Source organism: Staurois parvus, unplaced genomic scaffold (assembly GCF_062004578.1).
Source record: "Staurois parvus isolate SC_StPar_1 unplaced genomic scaffold, SC_StPar_1.0 ptg000267l, whole genome shotgun sequence".
Taxonomy (NCBI): domain Eukaryota; kingdom Metazoa; phylum Chordata; class Amphibia; order Anura; family Ranidae; genus Staurois; species Staurois parvus.
The window spans coordinates 5,613,776-5,639,890 of NW_028318063.1; the positions used below are offsets into that span (position 1 = coordinate 5,613,776).

The following is a 26,115-nucleotide window of genomic DNA, read 5'->3' on the forward strand; positions in this document are numbered from 1 at the left end:
ATCCGCCCCTCTTCCTCTCCTGCCAGGGCTGGTATTTTCTTTGTAGAAAAAAATAGATCGGTCTCTTAGACCTTGCATTGACTACAGGGAACTTAATAAAATTACCATTAAAAACAGGTATCCTCTTCCTCTGGTGCCCGAGTTATTTCAGAGATTTCAAACAACCCGAGTGTTCACTAAATTGGACTTAGGGGCCTACAATTTAGTCCGTATAAGAGAGGGCGATGAGTGGAAGACCGCCTTCAGAACACGCTTCGGACATTTTGTATACTTAGTGATGCCGTTTGGGCTATGTAATGCCCCAGCTACGTTCCAACATTTTGTGAACGACATCTTTAGAGAATACCTCGACCTTTTTGTGATAGTCTACCTGGACGATATCCTAATTTTCTCTACCTCACTGGAACTCCATCGTGATCACGTAAGGAAAATGCTAAACACTCTAAGGTAGCATGGCTTGTACGCCAAGGCGTAGAAGTGTGAGTTTGAGAAGCAGTCCATCCAGTTCCTGGGGCTCATAATTTCCACCGAGGGGATCTCCATGGGCCCTCAGAAAGTATCTGCTACCTGTATTGGCCTGCACCTTCAGACAGGAAAAGGGTCCAAAGATTTGTGGGTTTCGCTAACTTTTATTGGAAATTTATTAAGGCTTTTCCACAATCATTGCCCCCATTACTCAACTCGGGTGGGTACCACCATACACAATTTTGCTGGAGCCAGGAAGCTCAAAAAGCGTTTGAGCAATTAAAGAGTCAATTCACCTCCGCTCCTGTATTACAGCATCCAGTGCCAACACTCCCCTTCATCCTGGAGGTAGACGCATCTGAAGTTGCTACAGGAGCCGTACTCTCCCAGCGCCAGGGCCCAAAGGCTCTGCTTCACCCAATAGCCTTCTGTTCCAGGAAACTGAGCCAAGCCGAGAGGAACTACGATATGGGAGATAGGGAACTTTTAGCGATTAAGATACCTCCATTCTTCGAAGGCTATCTCTTGGAAGGAGCCAGCCACCCAATTATGATTTTCACAGATCATACAAATCTGGAGTATCTAAGGTCCGCCAAGTGCCTAAGACCTCGACAGGCTAGATGGGCTTTATATTTCTCCAGGTTTAACTTTCACATAACCTACTGCCCAGGATCCAAAAACAGGAAGGCAGATGCTCTTTCCCGCATGTTCCCGGACCCAGGAGGAGCCTTCTCCCCCCAACACCATTTTGTCGGCCCAAAATTTTTTTCTGATCCAATCCAGCCTAAAGTCATTGATCAAGCAAGCCTCTGCACTATGTCCTGAACCAGAACAAAATTCGCTTAGAAGGCAGGATGGTCTTCTGTGGCACAAGAATAAAATCTTTGTACCCCAAGAAGTGAGGTCAAGTTCTAAGGGCTTTCCACGACCATCAACTGGCTGGACACTTTGAACCCTGTAAGACAATGGAACTAATCCAGCGATCTTTCTGGTGGCCCAACTTGAATCATGACTGTAGAGCTTATGTGAAGTCGTGCACAGTGTGTCTGCGGAACAAGGGAGACAGAGCCAAGGCCTGGGGGTTGCGGAGGCCCCTGCCCATTCCTGATCGTCCCTGGGAGATGGTCACAATGGACTTCATTGTGGATTTGCCGCCCTCGGAGGGGTTTACTACCATTCTGGTAGTAGTGGATCGGCTATCCAAGATGGCCCACTTTTTACCAATGGTGGGTACACCATCCGCACCAAAGACTGCACTAACCTTCATCAAAGAGATTGTCAGGTTACATGGTCTGCCCAGTAATATCGTCTCAGACCAAGGGGTGCAGTTTATGTCCAGGTTCTGGAGAGTCCTCTGCAAAGCCCTGAAGGTGGAACTCTGCTTATCGTCCGCCTACCATCCCCAGAGTAACGGGCAAACGGAGCGAACAAACCAGACTTTGGAGCAATATTTACAGTGCCTCTCTGCTTTTTTTCAGGATGATTGGGCATCTCTACTCCCATTGGCAGAATTTGCTCAGTCCACTCTGCTACAAACCAGTCGCCATTTTGGGACAATTATGGATTCCACCCTTCCTCCATACCTGACACCATTCCTGAAGCTTTGGTACCCGCAGTAGAGGACAGACTCTCCATGCTACAGAACAACTGTAAAGTCCTCCAAGAGTCTATACTGAAATCCCAGGCTGATTATAAGAAACACTACGACAGGAAACGGAGAGGAAACACTTCTCTGAAGATTGGAGACAAAGTTTGGCTATCAACTGCCAATCTAAAACTCCTGTGCCCGTCATGCAAGTTGGGTCCAAGGTACATTGGCCCTTTTCGGATCAAGAGAGAAATCAATCCAGTGGTGTTTGAGCTGTGCCTTCCGGAATCATACAAGATCCACCCAGTTTTCCACGGCTCCTTACTCAAACCAGCTGCTCCTGATCCTTTTCCAGGGAGAGTAGAACCTCCTCCTCCGCCGACGTACATTGCCTTTTGGTTCCCAGGAACTTTCTTCAGGTGGGTACCCCTTCCATCTGACCAGGTACTGGATTTGTCTTCCCCGTCTTCTGCAGTCCAGAATTGCTTCAACCTCATATTCCGTCTCCTCCCCTGATCCCACCATTTCGGCTCTCTCATCTTGAGTTGGCTCTACCTGTACTTCCATTCACGGCTCCAACTACGGACCTCTTTTGAGTCGCATCTGGAATATGGTAAAAGCCTCCTTTCGTATTACCGGCTTTCTTTCTTGTACTCCGGTGTGGAATAATCTGCAATATGTAGAATTGGCTAAACTGGAGGTTTTTTATGACTGGAGGGATTGAGGCCTGAAATTTCTATCTCAGCTGTATTCGGGGGCAATCCTAAAGTTCTTTTCTCAACTGCAAATGGAATTTACACATAAGCATTTTTATCATTATCTTCAGCTATGCCATGCGATACATGCTCAGCCTTCGCTCTCTAATCTCACATTGACCAACTCAGTTTTTCTTAAGGATGCCACTCAGGCAACCCATAAGAAGGGCATGATTTCTCGGGTATACTCCGCTAGTCTCCGGAGCAGGGCGCAGTGTCCTGGGATATTGGAGAGTTTGCTGGAGTAGTCTGGGATGCTGCCCTGGAATCTGTTAAGAGAATTTCTCTTTCTCGCTCTCATAAATTGTCTCAATTGTTTATTCTCCATTGAACGTATAGGACCCCTGTGCAACTGTATCAGTGGGACAGGAAGGATTCACCTGATTGTCTGAGGTGTAGGGTCCAACAGGGTGATTTCTTACATATGCTCTGGCCTTGCCCCAAATTACATAGATATTGGAGTGAGGTTCTCCAATTTATTTCTCTAGTATCGCAATATACTGTTCCCCAGGATCCATTGCATTGTCTGTTGGGGGCACTGGACCAAGAACTGCTCCAACCAGGAGGAACTATTATGGTATCTAGACCTTTTATATCTGGCTAGGAAGCCGATAGCAAGGTACTGGTTATTGTCTGCTCCTCCGACTAGTAAGCAATGGATAGTTTATGTTAATTCTTTACTCCCACGGGAGAAACGCACGTACCAACATCGCAATGCTTATCGTAAGTTCCAGCAGGTATGGCAGGGTTGGCTGGATACACCTGGGCTCACCCCTCCTAAATTGATAGTGGACCGACTTTTGCAGGTGTGATATTTTATATCAGGTGCGTGGCTCCACTCCTCCCCCTGGGGGAGTTCATGTGCATTTCCCATTCTTTTTGATGAGACGTCTTGGGTGAACCAGAGGTTGTTGTTGATGTGGGTTTTTTTTTTCATTGTTTGAAGACATGTTTTGGGCTTTGTTCCTTTCCCCCCATTTCTGTTTACATCTGGTCGGAGAGGAATAAGACATAAAAAGGAAAAAGCAAGATACTGTCAAGAAAGTTTTGGACCATTGTGGTGTCTGTTTTGTATGATTACCATTTCTGTTATTCTGTTTATTACGGGATCTGCGTATCCACGTTGTTCTATTTATGTGCAATCCTGCTGTTGCAGTAAATGTCATTGTGGATTATGTGAGTACTGTTCCTTTCATCTATTATCTTGAGACAATAAAAGTTGTTTGGAATAAAAAAAAAAATAAGACAGGAGGTGCTGGTTGATAAGTGCTCTCCGAATATTTTAATGAAGTTCTTCTTTAAGGTATGAGAGCCAACACAGCTAAGATACATTGGCACCAATGCATGGAGAAAACTACTTTTAGACATTTCAAAAGAGCATTTTGACCCATGTAATGGTCCCCCCCCCCTCCATCACTCCCTCTCTTCCCCCCTCCCTTCCCCATTGCATGTCCCTGCACCCGCACATAGCCCACAGAAAGTGGTGTGCTGGGTGCCAGGGATCTGCCCCCTGCAGAGAGGTTCGCACCTCTCCTCAGCCAGGCGCCAAGGAGTCTGCCACATGCAGGCCATCTGGGTGTCTCTGCGCGCCCCCCTCCCCTTGTCTCGGCGGGCACAGCGCGGCCCGAGGTTCCCGCGCTCTGCGCACGCCGGAGACAAAGGCTGCGCTCCCTGTACGTGGCCGGAGTGAGGGGATGGGGCTTGTTGCCCCAGAAACCCAACGCCAGGCCAGCCGATGCAACCAGGAAGCATCCTGCTCCGTCAATAAAAGACCAGAGCAGGACCCGAGCAGAGAGTTCATTCCCTGCTTGTGTGACAGAGTGCTGTGAGAGGTCTGAGCTGCGGCCAGACCCTACAGCCAAGACCGTGCTAGCCCCTGCAAGCTTGCCTTCTGCTGAGTGCCCCTGTAAGCCTGCCTGCTGCTGTGTGCCCGGATTACAATTGCCTGCCAGCCTGCCCCTCTGCTGTGCCCGGATTATCGTTGCCTGAACTGCCTCTCTGTGTGCCCGGATTACCCATTGCCTGCCAGCGTGCCCCTCTGCTGTGCCCGGATTATCTTTGCCTGAACTGCCCCTCTGCTGTGTGCCCAGATTACCCATTGCCTGCCAGCCTGCCCCTCTGCTGTGCCCGGATTATCTTTACCTGAACTGCCCCTCTGCTGTGTGCCCGGATTACCCATTACCTGCCTGAACTGCCCCTCTGCTGTGTCCAGATTATCATTACCTGAACTGCTCCTCTGCTGTGCCCAGATTATCTTTGCCTGCCAGCCTATCCTTCTGCTGTGTGCCCGGACTTCCCAATGTCTGTCTGAACTTCCCTGTTGTAGCCTGGACTTTACCCATTACCTGCCTGAACTGTCCCTCTGCTGTGTGCCCCGGACTTAACCCTTGCTGCACCGATCAAGTGTCCCAAACCCCTCTATAAAAACCTTGTGTGCCCACCGCTTTCCACGTGTGTTCTGTCCCACCTACACCTCCGTTACACCCACTTTTATAAAAGGGATCACAACCCTCATGAATATGGGTTGTGTTTATCACACTGGGAGAAAAGCACCTGAGAAACACACATCAAGAGTGTTGTTGAGCACATTGTAAAATGTCCCATCAGTGCTGGACTTAATATTTTGTTGGTTGAAAGGTGCGGATTTGAAGCACTTGATACTTTAGCACTGTGATTACTGGAAAGCAATGTTGCATTTCTTGATAATTAGGAATTCGCTATATTTATGTTTAAATTAGTACAGTATTTCTTTGTTTTGGTTTACTGATATTGTATGATATTTGATACAGCAGCGTTTATTCATTGTGTGTGGTAAGATTTAGTGCAGGTGAATAAGGCCTCTTTCACAGGAAGGGTTTGATCAGGTCTGCCTGTCAGTTTTTCAGGTGGACTTGATTTGACCCTCCATTTACCTGCCTACCTCCAAACCAAAAAAACTAAAAGGAGATCCATCCCCTTCTGTCTAGGTGGATCTGAGCGGAGGGCAGCCGGGTATAAACAGGCAGCAGAGTCCATTTACACACGTCTGGCCATAGAGCAGAGTGGGTTATGTCTGTATTCACTCTATGTAAATTGAGCAGATATAGACCTGTCATCAGCCTGCTTTACTCTGATCAGCAGGGGGATGAGCAGACAGATCCAGTGCTTATCTAAATGGAGCCCACCTGTGTAAGAGTGGCCCAAGGATTGAATTAGTAAAATTAAATGTGTTCCAAAGGTGAAGTTAACCCTTACATTTATTAGTTCATAACATACTTTTCAAAGGCACAACATTCCCTTCAAAGACCATCTGCAGAAACATTTGTGCGTTATACAATCATTTTACTTACATGTTTTGAAGTCTGAATACATACCATGCAAAATGCAATGTGATCGCCAAATTTAACTCTTTTTTTCTCCAAAATAGTTTCAAGTATTTTTCCTGTGTATAAGAGCCATGAGAAGGCTAGTAATATTTCCCTGCTGCCTTCTGTGCCATCATCAGGGATTTCATAAAAAGCAGCTCTGCCGTAGCCTTGAATTTGCAGTATACTTTTAACATATCTAATTTCGTTCCCTGAAAAAGATAAAATGATGTTGGCATGTTAACGTGTGTTTTAAACATTTAAAGCTGAACTCCAGAATGCATCAGTCTACTTTTATACCCCAAACTTCAGCTGTGCAGTTTTCTGCCCTTAACATTTATCTGAGGTTTTAGTCCTCATGCACACTTGATGTTTTTACAGCTGCTGTTTTTGGCTTTTCACGTTTTTTTTTTTTTTTTACAGCCAGTAAACCCCACAGAATGTTATCCTATGTGTCCATACACACAGACTGTAATCAACATTTAATGTGACTTTACACAGCTAACGTTACTAGCATTATCAAAACGCCCCGTGTGCATGGAGCCTTATACCATAAAACTACAGGAAAAAAAAAAGAAGGGTCAAGTGAAAATTCATGTTCTTTTTCACCCTTCTGTACACTGGTGGGTGAGGGGCAGTGCAACACATAATTTCATTTACTTTCATAGCAACGGTAAACAGTAAGGCTCCACGCACACTAGGTGCTTTAAAAATGACAGAAAAATGCTGAATAAACACACGATATTAGTGTTTTTTGCCAGTGTTTTCCAGTTTTTGTGCCGGTGTTTTGCAGGCATTTAGCAGTGGACAGCGGGTTGTTAAGGAGTGGGCAGGCCACCTGCGTCCCTAACAACCGATGACTCTTCTGACAGCTGATGAGCTATCCGTTGTTAAAGATGCAGTGGCTGCCCGCTCCTTAATGCGGAGTTCCAGCTGAAAAAAATAAATAAATAAATAAAAGTCGGCAGCTACAAAAACTGTAGCAGCTTCTGACTTTCAAAATACAGTCACTTACTTGTCCCTTGGTCCAGCAGTGTCCTCACTACAGCCGGTTTCACCGATGTCTTCTCTCCCTGGCGCTGGCATCTTCAGTGTGGGCACCCAGCTGTGACAGCTTGCAGCTTCACAGCCGGGTGCCCACTACACATGCGCGAGAAGCGCTGCGCTTTGTGAATGCCCTGTAGTCTTCTGGGACCTGTCACGTGTCCCAGAAGACTACAGGGGGGGGGGGGGCGGGGGAAGATAACTACCGCTTCCAATCGCCTTAGGCGATTGCAGTGGAAGTGATAGCGGGTATCTGTCAAATTTGGGTACCTGCTCAACAAAGGTGCCAATCCTTAATGGGGAGCAGGGAGAAAAACACTTAAAGTGGAACTCCCCCTTCTGCTGCTTACCAGCTCTTAGCATTTTTTTTCTCAGCTTGAAAAATCGCTCTCACATGCACAAACCAGAGTTTTTAGTTTGCTTCTAAACACTGAGCTTAAAAAACCTCTAGACTACAAAGTGTGCAGGAACACACAGCAGGGATGTGCAATTCATATCACCTGACACCCGGGACATACAGTTCCAGATGTCGGGCAGGTGGTTTTATTTACATTTAGCCATGCTGTGGGAAAGCAGCAGCGTTTCCTTTTTTGCGGAGCGGACACTAGTGAAGTACGAACAGATTTTTATGCTACACCAGAGTTGGCAGGCTCTCCACTCATCCATGCTGCTGTCCGATGTAGGCAGTTCCCTCTCCGCCGGCCTCTCACTAGCTCAGCGGCTCCCTCAGCTTATCCATTCTGCTCAGGCAGCCCCATTCAGTCATGGCCACTCCCACACTTCTCTAAAGGTGGAATACACCATTAGAAAATCGACTGATCGGTCATCCAACGTTCAAGAGGCATTCGTTCGTTGGTCGAAATTGTGGCCCACATTAACCAATCTAAAAAAAATTGTTCGTCGGGCAATTCGTAGTGTTGACGTCTTCCGTACAAGATGAATTGATGCACTGCGCGTGTGACCTTGTAGCCATGCCCTTCCGGCCAGAACAAGCAATATACACAACAATTAACAGCAATGAGTATAATATAGTTTATTACATTAACTATATACATAAATATATCATATGCATAATTCTGGTTTCATTATCTTATTAGGCCAATCTACTTTTAACATTTGGATTTTTTGTTTGCATTTACGAAGATTTCTTGGACATAAAAATCCGGGTCATCTTCTGTTTCCACTCGTGATAGCGCCTGATAGATTTTATTTGTATGACCGTCATACCACCGCATAGAAAATTGGTCGTTCGTATGTGAAACGACAACATTTTTCACTGTTCAAATGGATTTTTTCATTCACAATATTGTTATCGGTTAAAACATCCTGCTCATCAACGAAGAGAAAATCGTTCGATCAGTGGTTCAGCGAAATTTTTCGTACAATTTTCTTAACGTGTGTACGGGCACTACTCTCCTCCTCCTTCTTGGACATGCCAACAAGCCACCCTTTCCGCACCCCTCACCTCAATTTGCATCCCTCCATTTGCATACACTGCAGAACACACACGCAGCGGGCAGCCTCAGGACCCAGACCACCATAGAGGACATATTAATGACAACACACATTAAACTCCATCCTATTACTACTTATCTACTCCACCGGCCACATTCACATACTGCATCCTACTTTGTGATTGCTGAAAGTAGGGATAATGCACCTCTGACCATCCCCACGCTCCGCACACCACCTCTGACCATCCCCACGCTCCGCACACCACCTCTGACCATCCCTACGCTCAGCAGAACACCTCTATAGGTATGGTCAGAGCCGTGATTGCTGAGTGAAGGGATGGTCAGCCTTAAAGCGGAGTTCCACTCGACCTATCAAAAAATAAAAGTCAGCAGCTACAAAAACTGTAGCTGCTGACTTTTAAAAAACGGCCACTTACCTGTCCCTTGGTGTGTCATCCGCAGCTCGTTTCACCGGCCATCCTGCATTCCAGGAGGCCGGCATCTTCAGTGTGGGCACCCGGCAGTGATAGCTTATGGCTTCACAGCCGGGTACCCACTGCGCATGCACAAGTAGTGCTGCACTTCATGTATGGACCTGTAGTCTTCTGGGACCTGTCACGTGTCCCAAAAGACTACAGGGAGGGAGGGAGGACACCTTCCGCTTCCAATCGCCTAGGCGAGGCGATTGGACCATAAGTGGGAGCGGGTACCTGTCAAATGCCCGCCCCCCCGCTCCCCAATCTTTAATGGGGAGTGGGGGAGCAGTCCATAAAGCGGAACGTTCCCTTTTGAGTGGAGCTCCGCTTTAATTACAGTTTTGGTTAAAAAAAAAGGTTTTATCAGGACAAAGTAGATTGTCGTGAAGGAAAAGTAGATTGGGACCCTGATTTAGTCCCTTGGACAAGTCTTTTTTTTTTAATTTCCACACCCCTGCACAGAACAATATTATTTGATAAAAAAAAAAAAAAAAAAAAACACACTCTAAACACTGCTGCTAGGAGGTTTTTTTTTTTTTTGTTTTTTTTTGAGTGTGCATGAAGCCTACAATTTTGCAGACATCTGCATCTTAATTTATACACACACAACTTTGCCTAGGTGTGAGCCATACAAGACAGTAGACCAGATGCTGTGTGTTACATGCATTTGCGGTCTTAATCGCATTGCACAGCTTAAGACTAGAGATGAGCGAATTATTCAAAAATTCGATTCGACTGATTCGGCGAATTCGTGAAAAACTTTTGATTCGAGTCGAATATATTCGCTGCGAATTTAACTTATAAAAGGGTGTTTCTAGGCTTCAGAGAGCCTTTATATTAGTGCAGAACACTGTACCTTTAATTTTAATGCCCTTGGAGTCTGCTGGGGAAGAGAAATAATACTGACAGTCAGAATGACATGCAGATGAGTGCCGTCGATCTTAGAATCACCGCACACTTCACTCATTTGGGCAGTCACGGGGCCAAAACCAGAGTGTGGAGCCACAGTGTGGCGGTGGAGGCAGCAGCAATGGGAGGCCATACAGCACCCTATGACAAAAATGGAAACCACCAGCAGTGTGAGGAGACCTGAAAGTGGCACATGGCAGAGTGTGGCGATGGAGACAGCAGCAATGGGAGGCCGTACAGGGACCCATGACACACACTGGACCTGGCAGCAGCATGAGGAGGCGGTACAGGGGCCCATGACAGATTACGGGCCTGGCAGCAGCATGAGGAGTTGGTACGGGGGCCCATGGCAGATTACGGGCCTGGCAGCAGCAATGGGAGGCCGTACAGGGACCCATGACACACTCTGGACCTGGCAGCAGCATGAGGAGGCGGTACAGGGGCCCATGACAGATTACGGGCCTGGCAGCAGCATGAGGAGTCGGTACGGGGGCCCATGACACACTCTGGACCTGGCAGCAGCATGAGGAGGCGGTACAGGGGCGCATGACAGATTACGAGCCTGGCAGCAGCAACTTGGACAGGAGGACGTTCAGCTTCTGCACCGTCGGGTGCGTGCTCGCAAACTGTTGTCTCTTGGAAACGGATTCCAAGAAAGACTGCTGACGGAATCCATGAAGAGGAGTAGCAGGAGAAGGAGCATCTGAACGAGCGGGATATGCCAGCAAGCGACAACAGGGGCCCATGACAGATTACGGGCCTGGCAGCAGCATGAGGAGGCGGTACGGGGGCCCATGGCAGATTACGGGCCTGGCAGCAGCAATGGGAGGCCCGTAATCTGCCAGCACCCTATGACAAAAAATGGAACACACCAGCAGTGTGTGAGGAGACCTGAAAGTGGCACATGGCAGAGTGTGGCGATGGAGACAGCAGCAATGGGAGGCCGTACAGGGACCCATGAGAGACTCTGGACCTGGCAGCAGCATGAGGAGGCGGTAAAGGGGCCCATGGCAGATTAGGGGCCTGGCAGCAGCTATGGGAGGCCCGTAATCTGCCAGCACCCTATGACAAAAAATGGAACACACCAGCAGTGTGAGGAGACCTGAAAGTGGCACATGGCAGAGTGTGGCGATGGAGACAGCAGCAATGGGAGGCGGTTCAGGGACCCATGAGACACTGTGGACCTGGCAGCAGCATGAGGAGGCGGTACAGGGGCCCATGGCAGATTAAGGCCTGGCAGCAGCAATGGGAGGCCCGTAATCTGCCAGCACCCTATGACAAAAAATGGAACACACCAGCAGTGTGTGAGGAGACCTGAAAGTGGCACATGGCATGAGACACTGTGGACCTGGCAGCAGCATGAGGAGGCGGTACAGGGGCCCATGGCAGATTACGGGCCTGGCAGCAGCAATGGGAGGCCCGTAATCTGCCAGCACCCTATGACAAAAAATGGAACACAACAGCAGTGTGAGGAGACCTGAAAGTGGCACATGGCATGAGACACTGTGAACCTGGCAGCAGCATGAGGAGGCGGTACAGGGGCCCATGGCAGATTAGGGGCCTGGCAGCAGCTATGGGAGGCCCGTAATCTGCCAGCACCCTATGACAAAAAATGGAACACACCAGCAGTGTGTGAGGAGACCTGAAAGTGACACATGGCAGAGTGTGGCGATGGAGACAGCAGCAATGGGAGGCCGTACAGGGACCCATGACACACTCTGGACCTGGCAGCAGCATGAGGAGGCGGTATAGGGGCCCATGGGAGATTAGGGGCCTGGCAGCAGCTATGGGAGGCCCGTAATCTGCCAGCACCCTATGTCAAAAAATGGAACACACCAGCAGTGTGAGGAGACCTGAAAGTGGCACATGTTTGGGGCATGATTCATGGCGGATTTAGTCAGTTGTGTCAGGAACTGGTGGTTTGAAATCCAGACTAATCCACGCCTGATTCATTTTCACAAACGTGAGTCTCTCCACACTTTGGAAGGACAGTCGTGTCCTCCGCGGAGTTACAATACCTCCTGCCGCACTAAACACGCGCTCCGATGCCACGCTACTGGCCGGGCATGACAGCCCTTCAAGGGCAAATTCAGATAGTTGGGGCCAAAGGTCAAGTTTCATTGCCCAGTAGTCAAGGGGATTGTCTACCTCGGTTGGCAGGGTGCTGTCCAAGTAGGCCTAAGCCTGTTGTTTGAGGTCCTGCTCCAGGTCCACCTGATGCTGCTGCTGCTGCGGCTGGTTAGTAGTTTCCTCACTGCGCTGGTGAAGAAAGCTACTCATCATCGACTGCAGACTGAGGCAGCCGCTGCTGGTGGAGCTGCCACTGCTCCTACCACCCCACCCCTCCCCTGCTGCCATGGCAGCGGAACGCGAGCGCACAGGGCCCACAGTGTCTGAGGATGGACGTTGGCGCACAAAGGCAGAGACCAACTGACTACATAGGTGGTTTTTATAATACGTTATTTTGGCCTCCCTCTCAGCAGGTGTGAAAAAGGCCACCATTTTTGAATGGTAGCGAGGGTCCAACAAGGTGGACAGCCAAAAGTCATCCCTCTGTCTGATGGTTATTATTCGGCTGTCGCTACGCAAGCAACCGAGCATGCTATGGGCCATTTGTGCCAAGGAATGCGAGGGACTCCCTGCCTCCATCTCCACAGCATACTGCCACAGTGCGTTTGGGTCCTCTGTCTCCTCCTCCTCCTCTACCAGATGCTCCTGCTCCTCCACTCCTGTCCGCTGAGTGGAAAAACCACCCATTTCACTCAATAATTCCTGAGCACAAATGTCCTCCACTACCTCCTCCTCTTCTTCCTGTCCTGCCCCCACAGGGGTCATGTGGCGTTGAGATCTGTGCGCCACGTCTACCGCACCCTGACCAGCCATTGTTAACAGCATTTGTTCCAGGACGTGCAACAGAGGAATGACGTCGTTCATCCCATAGTCCTGCCGACTCACGAATAGCGTGGCCTCCTCAAAGGGCCTGAGCAAGCGCAGGTGTCACGCATGAGCTGCCAATGGCTGACATCTAAGTTACACAGGGAGTACCTTTATCTGCTTGTAACATCAGGAAATCTGTGATGGCCTTTCGCTGTTCGTAAAGGCGGTCTAACATATGTAGGGTTGAATTCCACCTTGTTGCAACGTCACAGCATGAGGAGTCGGTACGGGGGCCCATGGCAGATTACGGGCCTGGCAGCAGCAATGGGAGGCCCGTAATCTGCCAGCACCCTATGATAAAAAATGTAACACACCAGCAGTGTGAGGAGATCTGAAAGTGGCACATGGCAGAGTGTGGCGATGGAGACAGCAGCAATGGGAGGCCATACAGGGACCCATGAGACACTGTGGACCTGGCAGCAGCATGAGGAGGCGGTACTGGGGCCCATGGCAGATTACGGGCCTGGCAGCAGCAATGGGAGGCCCGTAATCTGCCAGCACCCTATGACAAAAAATGTAACACACCAGCAGTGTGAAGAGACCTGAAAGTGGCACATGGCAGAGTGTGGCGATGGAGACAGCAGCAATGGGAGGCCGTACAGGGACCCATGAGAGACTCTGGACCTGGCAGCAGCATGAGGAGGCGGTATAGGGGCCCATGGCAGATTAGGGGCCTGGCAGCAGCTATGGGAGGCCCGTAATCTGCCAGCACCCTATGACAAAAAATGGAACACACCAGCAGTGTGAGGAGACCTGAAAGTGGCACATGGCAGAGTGTGGCGATGGAGACAGCAGCAATGGGAGGCCGTACAGGGACCCATGAGAGACTCTGGACCTGGCAGCAGCATGAGGAGGCGGTATAGGGGCCCATGGCAGATTAGGGGCCTGGCAGCAGCTATAGGAGGCCCGTAATCTGCCAGCACCCTATGACAAAAAATGGAACACACCAGCAGTGTGAGGAGACCTGAAAGTGGCACATGGCATGAGACACTGTGGACCTGGCAGCAGCATGAGGAGGCGGTACAGGGGCCCATGGCAGATTAGGGGCCTGGCAGCAGCTATGGGAGGCCCGTAATCTGCCAGCACCCTATGACAAAAAATGGAACACACCAGCAGTGTGTGAGGAGACCTGAAAGTGGCACATGGCAGAGTGTGGCGATGGAGACAGCAGCAATGGGAGGCCGTACAGGGACCCATGAGAGACTCTGGACCTGGCAGCAGCATGAGGAGGCGGTATAGGGGCCCATGGCAGATTAGGGGCCTGGCAGCAGCTATGGGAGGCCCGTAATCTGCCAGCACCCTATGACAAAAAATGGAACACACCAGCAGTGTGAGGAGACCTGAAAGTGGCACATGGCAGAGTGTGGCGATGGAGACAGCAGCAACGGGAGGCCGTACAGGGACCCATGAGAGACTCTGGACCTGGCAGCAGCATGAGGAGGCGGTAGAGGGGCCCATGGCAGATTAGGGGCCTGGCAGCAGCTATGGGAGGCCCGTAATCTGCCAGCACCCTATGACAAAAAATGGAACACACCAGCAGTGTGAGGAGACCTGAAAGTGGCACATGGCATGAGACACTGTGGACCTGGCAGCAGCATGAGGAGGCGGTACAGGGGCCCATGGCAGATTAGGGGCCTGGCAGCAGCTATGGGAGGCCCATAATCTGCCAGCACCCTATGACAAAAAATGGAACACACCAGCAGTGTGAGGAGACCTGAAAGTGGCACATCGCAGAGTGTGGCGATGGAGACAGCAGCAATGGGAGGCCGTACAGGGACCCATGAGAGACTCTGGACCTGGCAGCAGCATGAGGAGGCGGTATAGGGGCCCATGGCAGATTAGGGGCCTGGCAGCAGCTATAGGAGGCCCGTAATCTGCCAGCACCCTATGACAAAAAATGGAACACACCAGCAGTGTGAGGAGACCTGAAAGTGGCACATGGCATGAGACACTGTGGACCTGGCAGCAGCATGAGGAGGCGGTACAGGGGCCCATGGCAGATTAGGGGCCTGGCAGCAGCTATGGGAGGCCCGTAATCTGCCAGCACCCTATGACAAAAAATGGAACACACCAGCAGTGTGAGGAGACCTGAAAGTGGCCCATGGCAGAGTGTGGCGATGGAGACAGCAGCAATGGGAGGCCGTACAGGGACCCATGAGAGACTCTGGACCTGGCAGCAGCATGAGGAGGCGGTATAGGGGCCCATGGCAGATTAGGGGCCTGGCAGCAGCTATGGGAGGCCGGTAATCTGCCAGCACCCTGTGACAAAAAATGTAACACACCAGCAGTGTGAGGAGACCTGAAAGTGGCACATGGCAGAGTGTGGTGATGGAGACAGCAGCAATGGGAGGCCGTACAGGGACCCATGAGAGACTCTGGACCTGGCAGCAGCATGAGGAGGCGGTATAGGGGCCCATGGCAGATTACGTGCCTGGCAGCAGCAATGGGAGGCCCGTAATCTGCCAGCACCCTATGACAAAAAATGGAACACACCAGCAGTGTGAGGAGACCTGAAAGTGGCACATGGCAGAGTGTGGCGATGGAGACAGCAGCAATGGGAGGCCGTACAGGGACCCATGAGAGACTCTGGACCTGGCAGCAGCATGAGGAGGCGGTATTGGGGCCCATGGCAGATTACGTGCCTGGCAGCAGCAATGGGAGGCCCGTAATCTGCCAGCACCCTATGACAAAAAATGGAACACACCAGCAGTGTGAGGAGACCTGAAAGTGGCACATGTTTGGGGCATGATTCATGGCGGATTTAGTCAGTTGTGTCAGGAACTGGTGGTTTGAAATCCAGACTAATCCACGCCTGATTCATTTTCACAAACGTGAGTCTCTCCACACTTTGGGTGGACAGTCGTGTCCTCCGCGGAGTTACAATACCTCCTGCCGCACTAAACACGCGCTCCGATGCCACGCTACTGGCCGGGCATGACAGCCTTTCAAGGGCAAATTCAGCTAGTTGGGGCCAAAGGTCAAGTTTCGTTGCCCAGTAGTCAAGGGGATTGTCTACCTCGGTTGGCAGGGTGCTGTCCAAGTAGGCCCAAGCCTGTTGTGTTTGAGGTCCTGCTCCAGGTCCACCTGATGCTGCTGCTGCTGCTGCGGCTGGTTAGTAGTTTCCTCACTGCGCTGGTGAAGAAAGCTACTCATCATCGACTGCAGACTGAGGCAGCCGCTGCTGGTGGAGCTGCCACTGCTCCTACCACCCCACCCCTCCCCTGCTGCCATGGCAGCGGAAAGCGAGCGCACAGGGCCCACAGTGTCTGAGGATGGACGTTGGCGCACAAAGGCAGAGACCAACTGACTACATAGGTGGTTTTTATAGTACGTTATTTTGGCCTCCCTCTCAGCAGGTGTGAAAAAGGCCACCATTTTTGAACGGTAGCGAGGGTCCAACAAGGTGGACAGCCAAAAGTCATCCCTCTGTCTGATGGTTATTATTCGGCTGTCGCTACGCAAGCAACCGAGCATGCTATGGGCCATTTGTGCCAAGGAATGCGAGGGACTCCCTGCCTCCATCTCCACAGCATACTGCCACGGTGCGTCTGGGTCCTCTGTCTCCTCCTCCTCCTCCTCTACCAGATGCTCCTGCTCCTCCACTCCTGTCCGCTGAGTGGAAAAACCACCCATTTCACTCAATAATTCCTGAGCACAAATGTCCTCCTCTACCTCCTCCTCTTCTTCCTGTCCTGCCCCCACAGGGGTCATGTGGCGTTGAGATCTGTGCGCCACGTCTACCGCACCCTGACCAGCCATTGTTAACAGCATTTGTTCCAGGACGTGCAACAGAGGAATGACGTCGTTCATCCCATAGTCCTGCCGACTCACGAATAGCGTGGCCTCCTCAAAGGGCCTGAGCAAGCGGCAGGTGTCACGCATGAGCTGCCAATGGCTGACATCGAAGTTACACAGGGGAGTACCTTTATCCGCTTGTAACATCAGGAAATCGGTGATGGCTTTTCGCTGTTCGTAAAGGCGGTCTAACATGTGTAGGGTTGAATTCCACCTTGTTGCAACGTCGCAGATCAGGCGATGCTGTGGAATTCCGTTCTGCCGCTGCAGCTCAAGGAGGGTGTGCTTTGCGGTGTAGGAATGGCTGAAATGCATGCAAAGTTTACGTGACATTTTAAGGATGTCTTGCAGTGGGATGGTGGATTTTAGGAACCGCTTGACAACCAGATTGAACACGTGAGCCATGCATGGCGCATGGCACAACCTTCCTTGACGCAGAGCAGACACCATGTTCTTTCCGTTGTCGGTCAACATGGTTCCGATTTTCAGTTTGCGCGGAGACAGCCATCTGTCGATTTCTCTGTTCATTACACTCAGAAGTTCCTCCCCTGTGTGACTACGTTCGCCAAGGCATACCAGGTGCAGCACAGCGTGACACCGTTGCGCCCTGCACATGTGATATGCCGGTCGGGTAATGGGACTTGGCACGGGGGTGGCGGCTGAGGACACGGTGGAAGAAGAGGTGGTAGAGGCGGACATCTTTGCCGGACCAAGGACGTGCAAACGTGGAGGCAAAAGCGGCGTGACCTGTCCAAGTTGCTGGTGCGGCTGTGACGGCACCACGTTCACCCAGTGGGCCGTAAATGACATGTACTGTCCCTGACCGTAGTTACAGCTCCACACGTCGGCGCTGCCGTGCACTTTGGCAGAGACCGACATGCTCAAAGACTGGCCCACCATCTCTTCTACATGTGAATGCAGGGCTGGCACTGCCTTTTTGGCGAAGAAATGACGGCTTGGCACTCTCCACCGCGGCGCGGCACAAGCCATCATTTCTCGGAAAGGTGCTGAGTCCACCACTTGGAAAGGGAGGGACTGCAGCACCAGCAACTTGGACAGGAGGACGTTCAGCTTTTGCACCGTCGGGTGCGTGCTCGCTAACTGTTGTCTCTTGGAAACGGATTCCAAGAAAGACTGCTGACGGAATCCGTGAAGAGGAGTAGCAGGAGAAGGAGCATCTGAACGAGCGGAAGATGCCAACGAGCGACAACTCCCCTCAGCAGAGGTGTTGGAGCCTTGACTGGCTGATAGAGGGCGATTGACGTCGGGTGACGGAGCAAGTAACGGAGCGGGTGATGGAGCGGGGGCTGGGGCAGGCAGAACCGCCGTATCTTTATCACGGTTTTCCCAGGCCACCAAATGGCGACGCTGCATATGCTGCCGCAACGCTGTAGTCCCAACATGGGCCCCCTGGCCACGCTTGACTTTCTGGCCACATATGGCTACGTTTACTTCCTCGGGCGGCTTGACAAAAAATTGCCACACCGCCGAGTAGGAAACTTTGCCCCCGATACTCCTCACTGGCTGACTGCTGCTTCCTCCGTGCACACCGACACCACTACTGGCCGTGGTGGTAGGCTGCAGTGGAGCTGGTGCTGTACTCCGTGGCCGTTTGCCTCCACTGACACTGCTGCGACCCTGCTGCCTCCTGGGCAACCCACCGACTGTTTTGCTCGCTGCCAAGCTGCCACCCTCTTCTCCTGATGATGCGGAAGCAATAGCCTGATGACGACGAGGCTGCCAAGTGCGATCAGCCTCATCATCATCAATTAGGGTCTCCGCGTCACTACTAGCCCCCTCGGCTGCGTGTGGGTCAGGAGACAGACCTGTCTCTAGACCGGCTACCGAGCCACTCTCCTCGCCACTACTTCTTCGCCTGGCTGCTGAAGAGGCGGATGTCTCCCCCCGTTCCTGACCGCCCTCTGTTAGCTCTTCCTCACTGTACAGTGGGGCTGAGCCCACAGCATGCGATACTTCGCTTGGTGAGGGAACACCAAAGGACAGGGGCAGGTAGAGGACACGTGATTTCAGTGGGCTTGGTCCCGGGCCATGCCAACTAACGGTTGTGTCTGACGTACCCACCGACCGTTGGCTGTAGGTGTCAGAGGTGACCTGGGAAGAGGAAGACGACCGAGCCAACCAATCGATGACGGCAGGGTTGTCGGTGGAGACACGACCGCTGGATGACACCGGGAGCACTGGCCTCTGGCTGCGAATAGTGCTGCCTCGACCCCTTCCTCTGCTGCCACGTCTGCTCGCTCCTAAAACATTGCCTCCTCTGCCACTCCTATGCATGTTGTCTGACATACTCTTTAATTAAACGATTCTGTGTCCCTGAGTAACAATTCTGTGTATGTCCCTGAGTAACAATTCTGTGTCTGTCCCTGAGTAACAATTCTGTGTCTGTCCCTCAGTAACAATTCTGTGTCCCTCAGTAACAATTCTGTGTCCCTCAGTAACAATTCTGTGTCCCTCAGTAACAATTCTGTGTCCCTCAGTAACAATTCTGTGTCCCTCAGTAACAATTCTGTGTCCCTCAGTAACAATTCTGTGTCCCTCAGTAACAATTCTGTGTCCCTCAGTAACAATTCTGTGTCTGTCCCTGAGTAACAATTCTGTGTCTGTCCCTGAGTAACAATTCTGTGTCTGTCCCTCAGTAACAATTCTGTGTCCCTCAGTAACAATTCTGTGTCCCTCAGTAACAATTCTGTGTCCCTCAGTAACAATTCTGTGTCTGTCGCTGAGTAACAATTCTGTGTCTGTCGCTGAGTAACAATTCTGTGTCCCTCAGTAACAATTCTGTGTCCCTCAGTAACAATTCTGTGTCTGTCCCTCAGTAACAATTCTGTGTCTGTCCCTCAGTAACAATTCTGTGTCTGTCCCTCAGTAACAATTCTGTGTCTGTCCCTGAGTAACAATTCTGTGTCCCTCAGTAACAATTCTGTGTCCCTGAGTAACAATTCTGTGTCTGTCGCTGAGTAACAATTCTGTGTCCCTCAGTAACAATTCTGTGTCTGTCCCTGAGTAACAATTCTGTGTCTGTCCCTGAGTAACAATTCTGTGTCTGTCCCTGAGTAACAATTCTGTGTCTGTCCCTGAGTAACAATTCTGTGTCTGTCCCTGAGTAACAATTCTGTGTCCCTCAGTAACAATTCTGTGTCCCTCAGTAACAATTCTGTGTCCCTCAGTAACAATTCTGTGTCCCTCAGTAACAATTCTGTGTCTGTCCCTGAGTAACAATTCTGTGTCTGTCGCTGAGTAACAATTCTGTGTCCCTCAGTAACAATTCTGTGTCCCTCAGTAACAATTCTGTGTCCCTCAGTAACAATTCTGTGTCCCTCAGTAACAATTCTGTGTCTGTCCCTGAGTAACAATTCTGTGTCTGTCCCTCAGTAACAATTCTGTGTCCCTCAGTAACAATTCTGTGTCCCTCAGTAACAATTCTGTGTCCCTCAGTAACAATTCTGTGTCTGTCCCTCAGTAACAATTCTGTGTCTGTCGCTGAGTAACAATTCTGTGTCCCTCAGTAACAATTCGGTGTCCCTCAGTAACAATTCGGTGTCCCTCAGTAACAATTCGGTGTCTGTCCCTGAGTAACAATTCGGTGTCTGTCCCTGAGTAACAATTCTGTGTCTGTCCCTCAGTAACAATTCTGTGTCCCTCAGTAACAATTCTGTGTCCCTCAGTAACAATTCTGTCTGTCCCTGAGTAACAATTCTGTGTCCCTCAGTAACGTTTCTGTGGCCCTAAGTAACGGTTCTGTGGCCCTCAGTAACAAATCTGTGTCCCTCAGTAACAATTCTGTGTCTGTCCCTAAGTAACAATTCTGTGGCACTAAGTAACGTTTCTGTGGCCCTAAGTAAAGTTTCTGTGGCCCTAAGTAAAGTTTCTGTGGCCCTAAGTAACGATTCTGTGGCCCTAAGTAACGTTTCTGTAGCCCTAAGTAACGTTTCCGTGGCCCTAAGTAACGTTTCCGTGGCCCTAAGTAACGGTTCCGTGTCCCTCAGTAACAATTCTGTATCCCTCAGTAACAATTCTGTGTCTGTCCCTCAGTAACAATTCTGTGTCCCTCAGTAACAATTCTGTGTCCCTCAGTAACAATTCTGTGTCCCTCAGTAACAATTCTGTGTCCCTCAGTAACAATTCTGTGTCCCTCAGTAACAATTCTGTGTCCCTCAGTAACAATTCTGTGTCTGTCCCTGAGTAACAATTCTGTGTCTGTCCCTGAGTAACAATTCTGCGTCCCTGAGTAACAATTCTGTGTCCCTGAGTAACAATTCTGTGTCCCTCAGTAACAATTCTGTGTCCCTCAGTAACAATTCTGTGTCCCTCAGTAACAATTCTGTGTCCCTCAGTAACAATTCTGTGTCTGTCCCTAAGTAACAATTCTGTGGCACTAAGTAACGTTTCTGTGGCCCTAAGTAAAGTTTCTGTGGCCCTAAGTAACGATTCTGTGGCCCTAAGTAACGTTTCTGTAGCCCTAAGTAACGTTTCCGTGGCCCTAAGTAACGTTTCTGTGGCCCTAAGTAACGGTTCTGTGTCCCTCAGTAACAATTCTGTATCCCTCAGTAACAATTCTGTGTCTGTCCCTCAGTAACAATTCTGTGTCCCTCAGTAACAATTCTGTGTCCCTCAGTAACAATTCTGTGTCCCTCAGTAACAATTCTGTGTCCCTCAGTAACAATTCTGTGTCCCTCAGTAACAATTCTGTGTCCCTCAGTAACAATTCTGTGTCTGTCCCCGAGTAACAATTCTGTGTCCCTAAGGAACGTTTCTGTGGCCCTAAGTAACGGTTCTGTGGCCCTCAGTAACAAATCTGTGTCCCTCAGTAACAATTCTGTGTCTGTCCCTAAGTAACAATTCTATGGCCCTAAGTAACGTTTCTGTGGCCCTAAGTAACGTTTCTGTGGCCCTAAGTAACGATTCTGTGTCCCTCAGTAACAATTCTGTGTCCCTCAGTAACAATTCTGTGTCCCTCAGTAACAATTCTGTGTCTGTCCCTAAGTAACAATTCTGTGTCTGTCCCTAAGTAACAATTCTGTGTCTGTCCCTGAGTAACAATTCTGTGTCCCTAAGTAACGTTTCTGTGGCCCTAATGCAGGCCATAGATGGGGAGAAAAAACGGCAGATTTTTCTTTTAAAAAACGAAAATTCGGTCGTTCAAGCGGCCGACGTTACCATCAATGGTAAAAAAAAAATCGGCCGATTTTCATCCCTTCTACAGCTGGCAAAAAGTGTCCCTGCAGAGAGCTCCGCTATTTCTGACAGTTCCTTCACATTTACAGCGGTTGAAACATTGTATCTATTTGTTTCCATTTAGGATACAGATGTTTTTATTCGGAAACAAATAGATACAATGTTTCAACCGCTGTAAATGTCAAAGAACTGTCAGAGAACTGTCAGAAATAGCAGAGCTCTCTGCAGAGATACTTTTTGCTGGACTCGAATTCTTCTTATTTTCATCCTACTTCTTCTTCATCCTCATCCTCTTCTTCTTCTTCATCCTCATCCTCTTCTTCATCATCCTCTTCTTCATCCTCTTCTTCATCCTCTTCTTCTTCTTCTTCCTCATCCTCTTCTTCTTCATCCTCATCCTCTTCTTCTTCATCATCCTCATCCTCTTCTTCTTCATCCTCCTCCTCCTCTTCTTCTTCTTCTTCATCATCCTCATCTTCTTCTTCATCCTCCTCTTCTTCTTCATCATCCTCATCCTCTTCTTCTTCATCCTCCTCCTCCTCCTCCTCTTCTTCTTCTTCATCCTCCTCCTCCTCTTCTTCCTCATCCTCATCCTCTTCTTCTTCTTCGTCATCCTCATCTTCTTCTTCGTCATCCTCATCTTCTTCTTCATCATCCTCTTCTTCATCTTCATCCTCTTCTTCTTCTTCATCATCATCCTCATCCTCTTCTTCTTCATCATCCTCATCCTCTTCTTCTTCATCATCCTCATTCTCCTCTTCTTCTTCTTCTTCTTCATCAGCATCATCCTCATCCTCTTCTTCATCCTCTTCTTCTTCTTCATCCTCATCCTCCTCTTCTTCATCATCCTCATCCTCTTCTTCTTCATCCTCATCCTCTTCTTCTTCATCCTCTTCTTCTTCCTCTTCTTCTTCTTCATCCTCTTCCTCTTCTTCTTTTTCTTCTTTTTGTCTTCCTCTTGCAGGTCACTGCTCATGCGCAGATTTTTTATCGGTAAAAAATCGGCCGATTTGCCCACTAATTGCCGCGAAAATCGGCCGATCGGCAAAATCGGCCGATTTTTTTCCAACTTTACCTGAAAAAAAAAACGGCCAAAATACCGAAAAACGGCCGACCAAATCGCCCACTAACGATCCGAAAATCGGCCGATTTTATTTTCGGCCGAAAAATCGGTCGATTTTCGACCCATCTATGGCCTGCATAAGTAACAGTTCTGTGGCCCTCAGTAACAATTCTGTGTCCCTCAGTAACAATTCTGTGTCTGTCCCTAAGTAACAATTCTGTGTCCCTAAGTAACGTTTCTGTGGCCCTAAGTAACAGTTCTGTGGCCCTCAGTAACAATTCTGTGTCCCTCAGTAACAATTCTGTGTCCCTCAGTAACAATTCTGTGTCTGTCCCTAAGTAACAATTCTGTGGCCCTAAGTAACGTTTCTGTGGCCCTAAGTAACGTTTCTGTGGCCCTAAGTAACGATTCTGTGGCCCTAAGTAATGATTCTGTGTCCCTCAGTAACAATTCTGTGTCCCTCAGTAACAATTCTGTGTCCCTCAGTAACAATTCTGTGTCTGTCCCTGAGTAACAATTCTGTGTCCCTAAGTAACGTTTCTGTGGCCCTAAGTAACGTTTCTGTGGCCCTAAGTAACGGTTCTGTGGCCCTCAGTAACAAATCTGTGTCCCTCAGTAACAATTCTGTGTCTGTCCCTAAGTAACAATTCTGTGGCCCTAAGTAACGTTTCTGTGGCCCTAAGTAACGTTTCTGTGGCCCTAAGTAACGTTTCTGTGGCCCTAAGTAACGTTTCTGTGGCCCTAAGTAACGATTCTGTGGCCCTAAGTAACGTTTCTGTGTCCCTAAGTAATGTTTCTGTGTCCCTAAGTAAAGTTTCTGTGGCCCTAAGTAACGTTTCTATGTCCCTAAGTAACGTTTCTGTGGCCCTAAGTAACGTTTCTGTGTCCCTAACTAACGTTTCCATGTCCCTAAGTAACGTTTCTGTGTCCCTAACTCTCTCCCTGAATACAGCCAGGTCTGCCTCTGTTGAATGACTGGAGGCAAATGGAGAATTCTAAAATGGCCGCCATTTATAGTTCGACCATTACACAGTGCTGGCTGGCTGGCTGCTGATTGGCTAATGCGATCACATGTCATGAATGAATGCATTATGGGTCAGCGCGCCTTGTCTGAGCGCCTTCCCAGACATCCCCGCTCCGTCGCCGCACATGTCGCCGCCATTTTAGGAAAAATTTCGAAATTGCGAATCGAAATTTTTCCTAAAATGGCGGCGACATGTGCGGCGACGGAGCGGGGATGTCTGGGAAGGCGCTCAGACAAGGCGCGCTGACCCATAATGCATCCATTTTTGCAAATTTTTCTAATATTCGAAGCGAATTCCACTTCGCCTACTTCGAATCGCTCATCTCTACTTAAGACACTTCCCTTAGCTACCCTTTTAAAGTGTTACTAAACCTACAGCAGTAAAAATCACTGTATATGCAGTAAAGCATTCTTGTTATATTCACTGTGGAACCTAAGGGGTTAATCCTCTGCATTGTGTAAAAACATAGTTTGATCCCGACTTCTCTGATCTTCCCCTTCTTCCAGTGTCCCTCATCTCTTGATAAGACATATCGTGTGAAGTCACTCTGCACATGCTCAGTTAGGCGTTTGTTTTTTGTTTTTTCTTGGGAGAGTGCATGTGATCAGCACAGGACCAATCAACACTGTCCAGACAGAGGTCAGGGGCCTTGCATTCTCCTAGAGCAGAATGAAAACTCTTCCTACAAGCTTTAACGTGCTCGGCTGGACACTGATAGAAGTCATAAGACTGCTCTAACTGCTGATGAGAAAAGATATTTAGCAGTTTATATTTACTAAAATAATTGCCCTTCCATTTTCTGTGTACTGTGGGAGAGTGAATGCAGGGTCCTGGGTTTAGTAACACTTTCAAGAAAACTCATACTTCACTGCATATCTTCATACAGCAGAGAAGATAAAAGTACCGTATTTTTTGCTCCATAAGACGCACCTGACCATAAGACGCACCTAGGTTTTAGAGGCGAAAAACAAGAAAAAAAAATATTCTGAACCAATGGACTGCAGACACAGTACAGGAGATGACCAGAGACTGCGGACACACTGCAGGAGATGACCAGAGACTGCGGACACAGTGCAGGGGATGACCAGAGACTGCGGACACAGTGCAGGAGATGACCAGAGACTGCAGACCGTGCAGGGGATGACCAGAGACTGCGGACACAGTACAGGAGATGACCAGAGACTGCGGACACAGTACAGGTGATGACCAGAGACTGCGGACACAGTACAGGTGATGACCAGAGACTGCGGACACAGTACAGGAGATGACCAGAGACTGCGGACACAGTACAGGAGATGACCAGAGACTGCGGACACAGTACAGGAGATGACCAGAGACTGCGGACACAGTACAGGAGATGACCAGAGACTGCGGACACAGTACAGGAGATGACCAGAGACTGCGGACACAGTACAGGAGATGACCAGAGACTGCGGACATAATACAGGAGATGACCAGAGACTGCGGACATACTACAGGAGATGGTCAGAGACTGCGGACACAGTGCAGGGGATGACCAGACTGCGGACACAGTGCAGGGGATGACCAGAGACTGCAGACAGTACAGGAGATGACCAGAGACTGCAGACAGTGCTGGGGATGACCAGAGACTGCTGACCTTTGGGGAGGGAGGGGGAGCGGGTACCTGAATTTGACAGGTACCCGCTCCCACTTCCGCGGAGTTGTCGCTCCCTCTTCTTCCCGGGCCGGCTTCTGTGACAGCCGGGTGCCCACTGCACATGCGGAGAAGCGCTGCGCTTTGTGAATGGCCCGGCGCCTTCTGGGACCTGTCATGTGTCCCAGAAGACACCGGATCATTCACAAAGCGCAGCACATGCGCAGTGGGCACCCGGCTGTCACAGAAGCCAGCGCGGGAAGACTGTGCAGCGCTGGAGCGAGGAACAGGTAAGGCCCTGCAGGAGACAACAGCTGAGCGGCCGGCCCGGTATTCTGACATGGTGGCCGCAAAAATACTGGACCGGCCGCTTTATATTCGTTCCATAAGACACACTGACATTTTCCCCCCTTTTTTGGGGGGAAAAAAGTGCGTCTTATGGAGCGAAA

At 49.7% G+C, this 26,115-nt stretch overlaps 1 protein-coding gene across 1 annotated transcript in view; it reads right to left on the minus strand.

Moving 5' to 3' along the window:
* TEDC1 (tubulin epsilon and delta complex 1) overlaps positions 1-26,115 on the minus strand; it is a 299,208-nt gene that overhangs the window by 240,900 nt on the left and 32,193 nt on the right. Inside the window, exon 3 of the mRNA XM_089681503.1 lies at positions 6,162-6,364. Coding sequence (XP_089537629.1) covers positions 6,162-6,364 — 203 coding nt within the window. The remainder of the gene's footprint in view (positions 1-6,161; positions 6,365-26,115) is intronic.